This window comes from Carlito syrichta, unplaced genomic scaffold (assembly GCF_000164805.1).
Source record: "Carlito syrichta isolate Samal-C Ts95f unplaced genomic scaffold, Tarsius_syrichta-2.0.1 Scaffold301617, whole genome shotgun sequence".
Lineage (NCBI taxonomy): Eukaryota > Metazoa > Chordata > Mammalia > Primates > Tarsiidae > Carlito > Carlito syrichta.
The window spans coordinates 294,314-310,345 of record NW_007245713.1 but is presented as its reverse complement, the minus strand read 5'-3'; the positions used below and the strand labels follow the sequence as shown (position 1 = coordinate 310,345).

The window sequence follows — 16,032 nt, the reverse complement described above, 5'->3', positions numbered from 1 at the left end:
GATAGGTGGATATGGTCAGGAGTTCCAGATGGTCAAGATAATCCTAGGCTGGAATGTCTGAGGCCTGCAACCCAGAACCTCCCTTGCAAATGTCCCCACTTCCAGGGAACATCGCCTGGTTACAAGTCCTAGGGTCTGCCAGGCCAAGAGCTCATACCCACAGAGCCCCATTCTCCCGGAGCTGGGCAAGGGCACACCCTGGTTGTTCTAGAGGGATGATGGCAAGGCCTCCCCGGCTGCACCCAGCATGAGGAAGCCCAGGTGCAGGCTCCATAGGAGCAAGCAGCCCAAGCAGCCATCAGGGCCACTGGTTCTACTAAAAAGCCATGGACGAGTGAGTGACACAACACACTGCAATCACCAGCACATTCAGACCACAGCAACAGATCGACATGCACACAGACATGGGCCACTGTGCAGTGTGGCCCCTGTAGCCATCTGGGGTGCCCTGGCTTGTAGCATATGTTCAGGTGGAGAATTAGCCAACTGAGGGGCCAGCTCTTTGAAGCCCACAACAGATTGAAAGTGGCTCACCAGCCCTCTGGAGGCAGTGCAAGACCACCAGGTGATTCCTCTGGGCCCCTCACAGACACTCTGCATTTCCCCTGAGGATCTGACAGCAACCTTTCTCACTCCAGCCCCCACTCTATTGAGACAAGGCCCAGGAGAAGCCCTTCCATTGTTCATGACTTTATTAGGGAAACATTTCAATGTTTATGGACTGTATATGAGGGAAGGAGCTGCTTCAACTCTGAAAAAATAATGATGTTTTGGCCACTAATTTGAAGAAAAACAGCCTGCGAGCTTAAAGATGAATGGGGACCGTACAGCTACTTTATTCTTTTCCACAAAAAGACTTGCAACTGAAGGAGGTATTTCCTCCCTGCCCCAGGTCTAGGGTCCCATATCCACAAGACCCCTCCTCATGTACTGGGAGTCAGCCTGCAACTCAGCAGCTGTAAAGGCCTGGAGAATGTCTGAGACACTGGCCGTGCAACTTATGCTTCAATCTCAGAGTGGCTGGCAAAGAAGAACTGGGCTGAGCAGTGGGCCTTCAGGGAGAAGATCACTTCCCTGTCTTTCCTCCACAACACCCAGCAATGTGTGGGTGGCTGTGGCAAGGACATAAACAGAGCGTAGTGACTGGGCCCGAGCCGTGCACATGGTAAAACAGATACCTAGCAGTGGTTCAGGGAAGGGAAGGGGGTGGCGGTCGCAGTCTGGCTGGATGTGCCAGGGCTGGGCCCCACTGGTATGGGAGTGCTCAAAACTGGTCTGCAGATGCCAAAGCCAGTGCTTATGATGTTGATTGAGAATGCAAAGTTGCATAGAAACTTCCCAAGAGACCCTTAGAACAAATGGCCTCATCCAAAAAAGCACTCAACCTTTGAGACGATTCTCCTAACAATGGCACACCAGGTTGAGTTTGATTTGAACCACTCTGTGCAGAGACTGGTTTTCAGCTCATGGACTGTAGGGGTGAAGAAAGTGCCAGGAATGAAAGCTTTAAGATTCCTGGCTAGGAATTCTTAGGGACAGACAGACATGTCCTGGGTGAAACCAACACAGTTCTTGGGGTGGTCAGTGAAGCTGCTTCTCGCTGTCCTCTAAGTATAGGCTCAGGACACACATGTGTACACACATGCACATGTGGGTAAGTTTGCACACATGCACACACACATGCTCACATATACACACTTACTTTCCCCCTTTCAGAATTCCTGAGCCCAGCACATTGAGCCTGGGAATCATTGGTTTGGAGACGGACCCACTTGCCATTCTCATGGAAACCAGAAGGCAACTCTCATGTTACATCGGTAAAAGCTCTCACACAGAACAGCTAGAGTATTAGTGGTCTTACCCGGCAATATCAGCCTGTGATTCATTCATTCAGAGCGTCCTAGGGCACAATTATCCAGGGATCATAAGCTAAGCAAGGGTTTTGGGGGGTCGATTTTGAATCAACTGGGAAGCAAGGTCTGTGACATATTTGAGGTTCCCAAAGATGGACAAGGTTGGAGACACCTGCTGCTGTTTCCACAAAATAAACCTAGGTTACAGTGCACTAACGTCAACACCCCCAAGTCAATTGTGTATATCAGTCCATGTTACAAGGCAGTAGGGGCCAGGACCGCTCCCAAGTTAAACAACACACATTCTTATTTGCCATCATTCAACTGATTGGACTAGGTCTGATTAGAAGAAATAGAAAACTATTTATTTGGATAATTTTTAACATCATCCTCTGTTGACGGGTTGACATTTCACTGAAATACACATATAACATAATTGCATAATAGAAACAAAAACTGTCTCCAGCACATCTTCAATGATACACAAGATTAGGATTTAGTCGTCAACAAGACAGTGCAGTGAACAGACACAGGACAGAGAATTTGCAACATAAATCATGGAGAAGGTCAAGAGGTGGCCCAAGTTGCCACTTCCAAAGACAAATAATGACAACATATTTATTAAAGAGACATCAGAGAAGGAGAGAATGCATCACTCTTCCCAGACACAAAAGTAGAGAGTTAGATATCATGATTATATTTTGTTTGCTCCACCCAGGAAAAAACATACTTCGTAAGCGTCAGGGACTGACTTTGCTCTTTCATATGTGATCTGGATAGGGATAGACAGGGCTGTCCCCCAGGACTGGGAGTACGGGAAGCAGATGTTCCCAAACTAGAGCTGAAATGAAGCTTAAGCACAGCACCCTGAATTGATTACATATCACAAAACATGAAAATGAAGGTTTTCTAGCACACATATCAAGCTAAAAGGTAGCTTAGGCTGCTCCAAAAATTCCATAGGCACAAGTTCCAGTCCCCAAAATTGCAAAAAACTTTCTTAAACCCTTGAAAAATGTACTCTTTTTTCCCACAGTTCTAAAAAAGAACCTTTTTTTCCTTGAAATAAACACTTTACAATCAGTAAAATTATCTGTTCTTTCATATTTCATATCTGTGTCTACTTCTATCAGCAACATACTATTTTAATTTGAAATGTGGTCATTAACACTTAAACCAACACAATGCCATAAAAAGTCATTCCATTAACATCACAGCAGAATTATGGTTTTGAATAAACACAAAATTGCTATAAAATATAAACATTATTGACTTGTTTTAAGATGTCCAATCTTATAAAATATTAAACAGAATTAAGCCTAGTTTCTGGTTGATTTTAAAATGCTAGATGTTATCATAAATATTTTTTTAAAAAAGAAATGTTGGCGCTTTGCCTGTAGACTGCTGCTTTAAATTTTAGACACCATTTAGTTGGAATTGTATAGATATTTACTCTATTGAATGGTTAATTCACCAAAAAAACACTAAAATCTCTCTAAACATTTCCAAAGCATTAGCATAAAATTATGATATTTTGATATCAAATGTGAACATTCATTTACCTTCCTTTCTCTTGCCCACTTCTTGGGTTAAGTTTCTCTGACCTGGATGCATTGGAAATGCTTTCCCTCCCTGTTTCCCTAAGCAAGCTCCATCAAACACACCAGCGATCTGCCAGCTCTCACCACCATGGCAAGCATGCACCAGTGCCCACAGACCCGCCCCAGACCTACACTGTAGCAGTGGAGATAAGAAATGCAGGTCTCCAGTCGGGACTGGGCCAGGCCCTTCATCTTCAGGATGCGAGTACCAGGCCTTCAGACTCTGGCCAAGAACCCTACCCTGGCAGAGCCCGTTTCTCATCACAGGCAGGCTTCACAAGCCCAGGCTGGCTCTGTACACAGTCACCTCGCTAATGACAGTTCTGGTTAACCCTTTAGCAGGATTTTGCCTGTACCCAATGAGAGGGGACAATTTTAGACTAGTTCCACTAGAAGACAGAACTGGAGATTAAGTTCTTATAGCATAAACCTGCTCATCTGCAAGCTGTCTTCCGCCTCCTCAGCACATCACATGCAGGCACACCCTTGTTTTGTCACCACTCTCCTCCAGGGAAAATGTGATGGTGGCCTTTGTGTCCATTGTGAACAGCCCTTGTGTCAGATATAAAGAGAATCATGGGCAGGACACTCCATTCATCATCCACAGTGATTCCCACTCACACAGAAAGCCAGTGGCAATGTTACCCCCACAAGTTGCCCCAGGACTTGCCCTCAGCTGTATAACTTGAGTTTGTTACCATTACTTTGAAAGATAAAGGACACTTTTTAAAAAATTACCTAAAGTAATCTGTGACCTTTCCCTGAAAACTATCTGAGATGGCGATCTATTTCAGTTCTATCTTAATTCTTGGTTGCAATTTTAACACCAGAATCAGAGGAAACTCTTGCCAGTTTCCTGTTAATAGAGCATTCCATAAGATTTAAGCCCAGCAGAAGCAGCAAATCCCAAGTTCTGTCCCAGTAGCATCTTTCTACGTGTCATTGTGAGCTCATATACTTATATTCCACTAGATCCTGGGAGAAGGGAAAGCCAACATGATTTCTGTTTGGTTAAATGACATGCCTGAACTAGTTAAAAGCTCGGCAAGCTCTTCCCCTGATGCTATGCTGGCCCCACCTTTCCCAAACTCCCACCTTGACCACTACCAAGACAGAGGCACTGTGCAGCTACTGGGAAAGAGTTCTGGAATCGAATCTTAACCACTCACCTATAATCATGACTGTGGGTGCCACTTAAGGTTAACCCTCTTTTGATGAGCCTTGCAGAGCTCTCAGATGACTAAATCGGCATGGAAATGACAAATGATGACAAGTTGTCCCTGAAATGGGTCCTCTGTTTGGCACACATCTGTGGTCTCAGTTTAGCCACTTAAGGGAGAGATTTTTAAAAACACTTTCTATCCTACTCAGTTTTAGACCATCACAGGCAGTGAGACTCAGCCACACCACACAACACTCAGTCTGAACTCCACTGGACACACAGTGGCACAGGCAGCTCTGTGTCTCAGGGAGTGGATTGAGGCTGTTGCAGGGAAGGGGCTGGAGGGGGAAGAGGGGCTCAGTTACAAGCAGCAAGGGTAGTGTCACTGCGCAGTCTCTTTAACAAGGGGGGGTCATTAAAAGGCTCCAGCACACTCTGCCCTTAAGAGGGACTTTGGATCATCCCCCCTGAGCAGCGGTTCTCAATATGTGCTCCAGGAACCTTGGGGTGTCCTGAGACACCTTCAGGGGTTCATGAGGTCACTGTGATTTGCATAATAATACTAGGATACTCTTTGCCTGATACACTCTCATCCTCCCATGAGAGCACAGTGAGGTTTTCAAAGGCTACATAACAAGTGATGATGTCATCACTCTGGCATCTTTGTGCTTGCATCCTCTTATGTTTTAAAATTTCTCAGCTTTAATTTCTAACACAGAAAATATTAATACACAAGGGTCCTCAGTATTTTTTTAATACAAAAAGATACTAAGACCAAAAACTTTGAGAACTGCTGGCTAACCTATCCGCTGACAGGTAGACTACCATTTCCTCAGGTGTCAGACTTTTCACCCAATCCAGAATTCTTGCAAATCTGCTGACCTTTTTCCACTTGTGGAAGAAATGGTCTTCACACAGCTTCTCTGAGCCTGCCCTTGGCACCTCTCAACGGGTTGCCTTCACCGTGCCTTAGATTGATGTGCCCTCTCATCATCCCAAACAGTCATTCTTCTTACACCTGAGAGGTGGCAGGGAGAATGAATTCACCCAGGTACCTACCCACCATGGAACCATTATACTAGTTTTTGCAAGCTCCTTTCTCTAGATCATTGACTCATAACACAGCTAGACTACTGACAGATGCTAGGTACATAATACTAAATAACATGCTACGATAGTTTGACATTCTACTACTGCATGATATAACTTGCCTTAACTTCTCTTCAGTAATTCTGTCTTCTCAAAGACTTTTCAACATAATAATTACTATTCCCAGAGGAGAGAGAGTTCCCCACTTTCAGAAATAGTATATAGAGTACAGTATTCACTAATTCTGTGCATTATGAATTTTATCTTTAATTGGGTTGTACCACAGTGTAAGCACTTTGAGAAGAGCCTGATGTCCAGTCTTACCTTTGTTTCTCTATGATGCATATTGGCCTGCATCATACATTCTACCCGAGAGCTTAAAAGTTTAGCCCCGTGGATTCTGGTGTCGGGTGCCAAGTTTGCTGTGTGTGTCTATGAGGATTCTAAATAATAAACTTGAGTAGTCTCTCACAAATTCCTCTATGTTGGAAGCTATGCTCTTTTGTCAAGATTTTAGGAGAAATGACAGAGTGCCCCCACAGTTTGACTTTAAGTCAAGCTTTGGGAAGCCTTCTTTTCTTTTTCAGTCAGTCCTCCCAAGTCCTGGCTGTCTCTCCTAAGCTGGCCTTGGCTGCCAACCTCAGCCAGTGCTGGTCCCCAGCAACACAGCCAGACCCAAGTGGGGCAAGACTCTCGTTTCATTTCAACTACTCCCTAAGTCCTATCTAGAGAGCAGTCATTTTCCAGGTTTGACTTATTATTTGGAAGGAGTGTGGAGAGGATGTGTGGAAATACCAGTCACTTGAATTGCTTGGGTCTTTCTACCAAGGCATGTGTGTTTGGAGACTTGTATCTAGAAAATCCAAAGGTCAGTTACACTGGCCCTCTGTGACACAGGTGCAGGGTGGTACGTGTTGTCCTCAGCACTTCATCAACTCAAAATTGGGGTGGGTCAGAGACAAACAGAGGGTTTGTTTGTCTGAGGGGGTATCAGCTCCTCACCTGTGCCCACAGGGCTGATCAGCTTCCCTTTCAGAGGTGATACATCAAATCTTAATAAGCTCTTATGATTTAAAACATCTCAAGCACTGGCAAGTCAGAGCAAAAGTGGGCTTTCAGACCAGAGCAAGTCCCAGAGTTTCCCTGTGATGCCAGGCATTAGCCCTATAGTTGCTGGGTCACACAGGAGTCTGGGAGAGGGGCTGTCCTGGCAGGGGGAGTGGACTTTGGTGCTAGGGCAGCAGCTTTGAGACAGGTACAGATGTGCTTCAACATGTTCTCAGGTGGCCCAGCCACAATGGAGTGTGCTGGCTGGCTTTCACCCACCTCCCACATCATCACACGTGGTGTGAAGCAGCCAAACCTACTTGAGCCCCATAGACTGCTTTCAGAACTCATAACACCTCCTGCGAGCTTGCAGACTTGCCATAGTCTGCACACTTACACATAAGGGGGCAGAGTCTGGAGCTAGGCCCATTTCTACAGCGAGGCCAGGAGGTCTGCTTAAGTCTAGGCACCACTCGGTATGGTGAGCCACTGTACCCAAAGGGCAAGTGTCACTGGCACAAAAGACATCACTGGAAAGACATCAGGTTGGTAAAGACCCTACCTGTCATGCCTAGGACGGACCTGCAGGAAGTGCAGCAATACCATTCCTGTCCCCTGCCTGGCCTCTGGGACTCCTGCCCTCCCAGGATGCTTGGAAGAGCACACACTTCTGCCAGAAGCAGGGTTACCCCAGAGTCTGCTGGCTCTCTCTCCCTCTCTCCATTTCCTACCCCACGTGCATGTGCATGCAAGCATGCACGTGTGTGCGCGCGCACGCACACACACACACACACACACACACACACACACACACACACACACACACACACAGCCTCCAGTCTGCACACACCAGGACAGGGGGAAGGAGCTCATAAGCCCTTTTCTCTATACAGTTCAGAGACTTCAATTTTTTAGATTCCTTCCCATGACCTCTGCACTAAGACTACTTTTGAATACTGACTTTAAAACCTCAATTACCCACTTTGGGTGTTTTGGGCTCAGCATCAGATGTATAGACCCTTGACCCTCACTTGGAGTTGGCTGAGAATTTGAGATCAGATGCCCTTATAAACGAACTTCTTGGGCAAAAATCTGCTGTTCTTAAGATGTAAAAATGCAGCCTTTAGAGTTACCTCTGTTTACATCTTTATGTATCACCTAGATATCTTAGAAAGGGGAGAATTATCTTTCTTGATGGATAACTACAGTACAGAACAGAAAAGAGATCAAAGGAAAATAAGAATTTCTTAAAGTTCTGGTAGTAAACAGGCATATGATATTATTATTGTTGTAGTCTTAATAATAAGCAATTATACGCTCAAAGTGCTTTACAATCACTTAGCAATTCCTCACAACAGCCCTGTGAGGTAGGTCGACATTATTACCCCCATTTTACAGATGGGGAAACTGAGGCACAGAGAGGTTAAGTGTCTTGCCCAAGGTCACGCAGCAAGTGAAAGCTGAAGCTGGGACTAGAACCCAGATTCCCTGACTCCCGGTGTCCTTGAACCTAGACCACACTGCTTCCAAAGAGGCACCCCAGACTGGCTCTGAGCACAAATTAAAGACGGACAATGTTAGATGAGGTTTGGGTGTGGTGGTCTTTCCTGTGGACACGTTAAGATGGAACCTGAGGTGTTGCCTGGACTGGTTTTGGCATGCGGGTGTATGTGTTAGTTTCAATGAGTGCATCTGAGCTTCCTGGCCTGTCCACTTCTCACTGCATTCTGGACTGGGTCACTGCAGAGAGCAGAGCCGGACGGTCAGGAGGTCATGACGGACTGGCGTATAAAAGGAATTCTGTTAGCTCAGTGCCGAGGGGCCTGCCAGTCTTTGGGAGTTCGGGCAAACTAGGGATGCAGAACTTTGGGACAGAGTCAGCTGCCCACCTTAGGCAGGTCTGCTTAATCTTTTTATTATTATTTTAATTAAAAAATTTTTTTTACTGGCCAGCATCAGGAAGTTGTGTTCATTTCATTTCTCTGTGGGGCGGCCGCCCCCTTTCCTTTGCTCTCTTTCCCTTTCTCTGAGTCTCTGCTTGGAAGGAAAACTGTTAAGCCTCGGATGTTCCCTTTCATGAAAAAGAGCCACCGTGAGCAGCGTCCGCGACAGGCAGCCTGGGCTCCGCAGATGAGCCGCAGCCCCGCTTCCACCTTCTGGAGGAGTGCCTTGCTTGGAAGGGGTCTCCCTGGGGCCTTGGATTTGCTTTTTCCTGCATTTCTCCCGAAATGCTGTTTCAGTAGAAATAAGCCCACTTGAGACTTTTCCCTTTCAAGGCCTTAGCCACAAGCGCCTTCCGACTAACCAGCTTGGTGCCGTAGCTCAGGCAGAAAATTCTAAAGCATCCGTTCAAGCATCTGAAACAAATGAATCAGCCAGTGAAATCTTATCTGTTAGCATCTGTTCTCCTCTTAGATTAAAAAAAGAAAAAAAATTTAAAAGAGTCTTTTTATGGCTTCAGGTGGAATCGTGCTTTAAAAAAAATCCATGATTTTTTAAACTAAGATGACAAGACAACAGGTGTTTAATCCTCCCCAGATTAAAGATTCCATTTTCCTCCTAAGAAGGCCACGTCAAGGCACATCAAGGACAAGAGTCATTTGCTTCTTATATGTCACCCACTTCTCCCCTCAGTCATCTGCATTACCATCTGGTGGCCTGGGAATAGACTTATATGTTATTCAACCTAATACCTAGTTCTTTATAGCTAGAAGTAATGGTCTCTTCCTTAAACCAGGTTTCCAAACAGACAAAAAGGACTAACCCTTTAAAGTTTTCCTGAAATTAAGATAGGCAGACTCTCATCTAGGATGCATAGGGGACAGAGAGTTTCCTCAGATTCCACCAGAGTGCGTGTCTTTCACAGAAAGAAAATTATTGAATGTTGTTGAAAGAAACAGAAATGAACAAAACTTTTCCCACTTTGAGATCTTTTCTTTTGATTATGCACAAGACACTGGAGTAATTAGTGTCTTTAACTTGCACAGAAGTCCTCATCCAGGAGGTCTGATGGGTCGTTCAACATGCACTCCTACTTGCTGGGAAGGGGTCTGAGTGTTTTCATGGCTGCGTGACTGTGTTCCTTAATTATTTGCCCCATGTGGAAACTTGCAGGTCACTCGGATGGAGCAAAATGGATGAAGAGCAAATGCTGAGTCAAATTAAAGTGATATGGCATGTAGGAGATGAGTGAGAGAAAACTAAAAATGAGGCCTGAGGCAGCTTCTCTCTGGTTCCCTCTGTAGAGGGGCTGGAGAGAAGGTTGGTTTTAATGAAGAAGATGGATAGACAGATGGAAACTGCACACTCATTCAGACCACAGAGGCCAGAGGATACTGGATGCCGAGTTCCTTCCCACACACGGATTCAGGGGCTCCTCGAGACATTCTCCTTCCTGTGGAAGGCAACACTGCAGTTGGTCTGAACAGAGGGAGGTCAGATGGAGCCCACAGGGTTCAGAAGCACAGTGCATCTCTGTGCCCTTGAAAACCATTCCCTGGGGTGGAGGCGCAGAGGACCAGGACATGTTCTGAAAACTGTTCAGACAGACTGCACTCTATGCAGCACAAGCACGCACATGCCTATGTCTTCAACTCTGTGCTCACACTGTGATGGCCACGCTCCACTCCCCATTAGCAACCAGTCTGCCAGCTGCGTGGCGCCCTGCCATGGGAGGAGCAAATTGCCCCGCATCTCAACAGGTCATGCCCACTCTCAGGGGCTTCCCAAGGACGTGTGCCTTTGTCCTAGTTCTACTGGTGGTACATCCCTCCCATTGTCACTTGACCCCATCTTCCTAACTGCTGCGTTGTCATGTTTCATTATGCAGAAAGGAAAGCCTCCTCGTGCTAATTAAACGTAGAGAACAAATCACACAGCCATTTCTACAGTACAGGAAGCCAAAAATGTAATTAAAGTTATCCTTCAAAGACAAAAAAAATTTTCTATTTTTAATTTTTGTTTCAGAATCAAATGTATTTTCAGAATTTATCTGTCAAGATTATGAACACAACTTAATTTTCTAGGCTGTGTACTCGACATCAATTATAGACATTGCCTCAACTCCCAATGGAACTATGTGAAAATGTGCTGATATCTGACTAGAAATGTTTGAATTTTACCAAGAAAATGAAAGTCTATAAACAATAAAACAAAAATGCTTAGGATAAAAAAAATCCTCATTATGTTACACAACGTAATAGGTCTTTGAACCCACAACCTATAGATGTAGTATTGGCACATTTGATCTTTTATCTTAAGACTCAGTAAACTCCATATGTGAAATATGGTAACAACTTAGGCGTGTGTTGTTTTTGCATGTTTTAAATCATCAAAATACTATGTCTAGCCAGCAGAGAAAGCACTGAAGCCATCTCATTGGGAAGTCTCAGAGGTTCTGAAAAGGTATAAATAACCCTGCATCCAAGTGGTCATCATACCTGCCTTCCACAAGACACAGAAGAGTCTCCTAATAGAGAGCTAACTTGATTACTGCAAATTAGGACACAAGCCATCAGTGAAAGACTACATTTTCGCTCCAGAAAAGTCATCAAGTTCTGACCCAACTGGGCTCCTAGAACAGCAGGTAGCTGCCTTCAAGCAGAGGATACCATGGAACTCGAAAACCTAGCCAATCTCATCCTCCAGGCAGAGGGCTTTGTTCGTCACTCCCTCTCCCTGTACCCTACTGGGCCACGCTGCCTTCAAGAATGTGTGGACCAGAAACCTGCACAAACCTGCAAACACATCTTTTTAGTTTGCTGTGTCTGAGGCTAGCTGTGAATTACAATCCAGGGGGAGGGCTATTACTTTTGCAGACCAGATCAGCTGGATGTGAGAGATCTTAACTTGTAAATCCTCCAACCTGGGATGGGAATGAACTGTCTGACTGAGCCTGTGATTCACTGAGCTACCTTCAGGATATGTGATCAGAGAAAGAAAGATCAGAGATTGTCTTCACTCAGATTCAGCGTCTACCTGCCAACCCACTCATGCCTCTTCCCCCAGCCCCTGCAGCTATCCGGGCAGAGCAGAGGTTTCACCATGAATCAGCAGGTCTCTGTCACACAAGACCATCTACTAACTTGCCATATACACACGCACCCCATGTTCCTCGGTCACTCATTCACTATCATTCATATTCATATTCTCTCTCTCTCACAGCAAGATCAAAAACAAGCTTTCACTTCGGTAGTTACCATCACTTTGAACACAAAACAATGCTAGCATTTTTCCCTGGAAGAGATTCAAGGACTGATCCACACTAAACCTTATCAATACCTATAAGGCCAGATTTCAGACATGTGGTAATAACAGGGGCATACAAGTATTTTAGTGTTAATAAATAAAAAAGGAAAATAGTTATCATCTTATCCACAATGGACTTAGAGCACTCTGGGTAACAGAGATGACAGGGCTCCCGATTAACTTGGACAGTTGTTTTCAATAGCTTGCCAGCCTCTGTAGTTTCCCTTTGCCCCGCTCTTAGCATCTTTCTTCTCTTTGCCCTGCTTCCTCCCTCAGGGACACTCACAGACCACCTCCCTCCCCCCTCCTCCTGCAGGTCTCCACTGTGACTGCCTAGCCCCTCCTCACACCTGCTTCCCATCCCCAGCTCTGGGCTTTCCTAGGATCCTACATGCATGGACCCTGGTTGCTACCAGAGGTTCCTGAAAGCCACATCTGTACTCCAGGAGTCTGGGGCAGGGCCCAGAAGGAGGATGGAGAGGGCCCATAGGCTGTCCAGGACATGAGGAGACAACACACAGAAAGACACACCACACCACACCACATGCGTGCGCGCACACGTGCGCGCGCGCGCGCACACACACACACACACACACACACACACACACACACACAGACACACTAGGAGGTGATGGATGTTACTGAAATGGACCAAAAACCAACAAGCAGTGGGGTAAGAAACAAACAGAAACAAAACAAAGCACTTGGCATTCAGATGGAAAGCTGTTCATTCACTGGGCAGCCAGAACCCGAGGGTTGTGGGAAAAGTGGGCACCTGCCTGGAGGACACTGCCTTGAGAGAAGGCAGGTGGGGCTGGGGTGCGAGGGCAGTGCTCGTCCCCCTCTGTCCTGGTGGCCCTGCCCTGCCACATGGGCGGTCGCAGGTGTAGGGCTCCATGGGGAAGGCAGTGGGGAGGGAAGCACTTACCTTGTGGCCCAGAAATGGCCAATCCACATTTGGGGGAGTGTGCAGTATCTCAGTTTAAACAAAATCCTTGTGGTACTGCTCAACCATGAATAGGCAGCTCTCTAGTATTTCAAATAAGCTTGTAAAATCGTTAGTGAAAAGAGAAAACAAAATGAGACAACAATTCACCTGTAGGGCAATTGTGGTGTTCTTCGCAGGGTACTTTCCCACCAGTCCTTGTTCTTTCCGTTTCTTGAATTTCCTAAAGTAGTCCTGTATCAGGAAAGTGGCATAGAACTTCCCCACGGTTACCTCATCATCTAAACGGAGAGACCAGACAGAGCTCTCCCGAATCAGCACATTAGACCAAGAGCCTACACACTCACTTCCAGCTGGGGCAGGGGCAGGGGCAGGGGCAGGGGCAGGGGCTGGGTGGGGCGGTACAGAAGGCACCAAGCTCTCAGTTTACAACATGGGAGCCTCGATCTAGCAAAAAGCAAGGTTTTACAAAGCAGTTAAGGCTCAAAATTAGAGTCAGTTAAATGAACTGATACTCAAAGTTGCAGAAAAATAACATTCATCATGAGTTTAACAGTGCAGCGTATTAGTAACTATGAAATGCCATCTTGGTTATTTACTTAAATAAAAATTACAAAACAAAAAGAGGCTTCATGGGCCATGTCTTCACCCCTGCGTGTAGGGATTTGCATGTGTAACTACCATAAACTAAGCAAAGGCAATTAATCATCCAAATCCCCATGTCTCAAGACAGAGACCTAGAAAGGTGACAATACAAGCTCAGAAGAGAGAAAAGTTCAGAAAAGTGACTGCAAATCCAGATTTTCACCCCCCCAATTCTCCGCCAATAAGCTCTGTATACTGTTTCTGGGTTTGTAATTCAGAACTGCTTGTTTTCTGTGCTGCAGCGACAGCTCCAACCAACCTCAAAGCTGAGTTGGGCTCATTTCTGTTTTGTTCAGAAACAACCTCCAACATGCATCGCTGGGGAATCAGAACTCTGCTGATGATTTTAGAGGTGATGCATGAGGCAGAATAGAGACTCTGGCTGTCTTATGGTAAACCACCCTGGACATGTAAATGTGCCCTACGGGATCTCCCAAGGTTGCTAGCCACCACACTGGCAGTGTGCTGTGTCTCCTGAGGGAAGCTTACGACCACCTTAGTGCCCTACATGGGGCCATGCTGGGGTCTGGGGACCATTGACCATGATTTGTGGAGACTGGGAGGAGGAATGCTTGCTGGACCTCAGGTTGCAGAACAGCTAACTTTTTGGCCAGGCTACCCTCACAAGAGTGACATGCTGATCTGGGGAAAGGGACTCATTCTCTCTGAACTTGTGTTCCCATCTGTCAAATGGGGATAAACCTATCAGGGGAGCTGTGGGGATTACGTGAAAGAGGCACAAAAAGCATTCAGCCCCTGGCTTGGGTTGTCCTAAGTGCCAGTGGCTAGATAACTACGAGCCATCAGAGTCACTATAATTTTACAACCTGCCGGTGGTGGCATCCACTGACATGAATCCTAGAGCATGACAGACTACGGGACACCAGGACCTTCACTAATGATCACTGAGTGGGTTTCATTTCATGCCCATGTGGGAGGCACCACCAACTTCTTGCAGTCCCCACTGGAGATGGCCAGGTGGTTACGAGCCGTACCTTGGGACTTCCCTATCAGAAGCTACTCAGTATCACTGTGTGAAGAGGCCACCTCAGTGTGTCTGGCATCAAGAAAAGTTATGTTCCTTCTAAACCCAAGTCAGACAAGTCCTGGAGTGACTGGGGCCTCCCATGCACACCTAAGTCTCGGTGTGGCATGTAAAACTATGGTGCCGGATGATACAGTGTTAATTGACAAGAAGGCAAGAGGTGAGCAGAAGGGTGTGTCCAGAATATCAGGTCTAGTAGGCTCTTCCTACTAGACATCGTAGATGCCAAGTCCTGCATCAGAGGAAGCCCATGTGGGTCTCATGGTCTCTTCACAACAACTCTGACATGACTGATCTGCTCACCACCCACCCCCAGCAGATGGAGAGAGAGGTTAAATGATCTGCCCAGGTCAGTCGAATTGGGATCTGAACCCAGGACGGTGTGCCTCCTGAGCCTGGGGTTCTCTACTTCACAGATAGTCCTGCTGGGGCCATATTTGCCTCTGGCTTCTTTAGAGCTGCCTCTCCCATAGTACAAGCCTATCCCTTTTCCAGGCCACACACAGGAAGTGAACAGGCTGTAGCCTGGCTAGTGCCTCCAGGGAGCTCAGGAAAATTCTCCACAAACCTGTCATGTCATGGCCATCCTCTGTATTCCAGGGTTCCAAGTCTTCTCTGTGGAGCCCCAGAAAAAGCACTGGCTCTACCTGCAGAAGGCCCACACTTCATTCCACACCAGGATGCCTCCATTAAATGCAGGCCTAACCCTGATCTCCTTTTAGCCTCCAGAGTAGAGGCAGACTCACTCAGGGTAAAATTCAAGGGCCACGTGGTCTTCTCCACTGAAATACTGAGCTAACTGGGAGATTGGGCCTGAGGAAGTTCTTAAGAACAAGAAGTGTCAAAGTGTCAAAGCTAGCAATACAGAAAAGGAAGAAAGAGAAGGAGTGAATTTGTTGAAGTCGACTGGGCTTAGGGCTGAAGAAAAAGAGATGTGCTTTTCATGGTAAAGGAGTGAAAGAGCCAGGTAAAGGAACGAAGACCTAAAGCAAGGAGAGTTTTTGGGGAGGTGAAGGAGCCTCCGGGAGAGAGGGGGAGGGCCTATGAGATGGCAGGGAAGTCTGCAGAGCTGAGGTGAGCACCTGAGCTGTGAGTCAGGGACGATGCAGCTCGGCACTGATGGTGAGCAGCCCGAGAGCGATAGAAGCCCGACATGCACTCCACAATCCATGCCTGGCCATTGCCTAATCATCAGCTCACGTTGAGCCAGGTCACATCTCATGTCACGCCAGCAAAGACTTCTGAGACAAGCATCCTACTCTGTTCTGTCACCAGGGCTACAAGGGGCTCCTTGAGCATCCCACAGAGTTCCAGGTGCCCAGGGGCAGAGGCTGGCCTTACTTGGTCTGCTTCTCTTTGATCAGCTGACAGCTGGGGACACGGAGGCCTCAGCCTCG

The 16,032-nt window shown here is 46.5% G+C and overlaps 1 protein-coding gene across 3 annotated transcripts in view; it reads right to left on the bottom strand.

The window, feature by feature from the left end:
• Positions 1-16,032, bottom strand: part of CACNA1D (calcium voltage-gated channel subunit alpha1 D) — a 160,261-nt gene that overhangs the window by 11,051 nt on the left and 133,178 nt on the right. For all 3 annotated transcript variants that reach the window (XM_008054924.2, XM_008054925.2, XM_008054923.2), the window contains one exon: positions 13,096-13,226. In XM_008054924.2, coding sequence (XP_008053115.1) covers positions 13,096-13,226 — 131 coding nt within the window. The remainder of the gene's footprint in view (positions 1-13,095; positions 13,227-16,032) is intronic.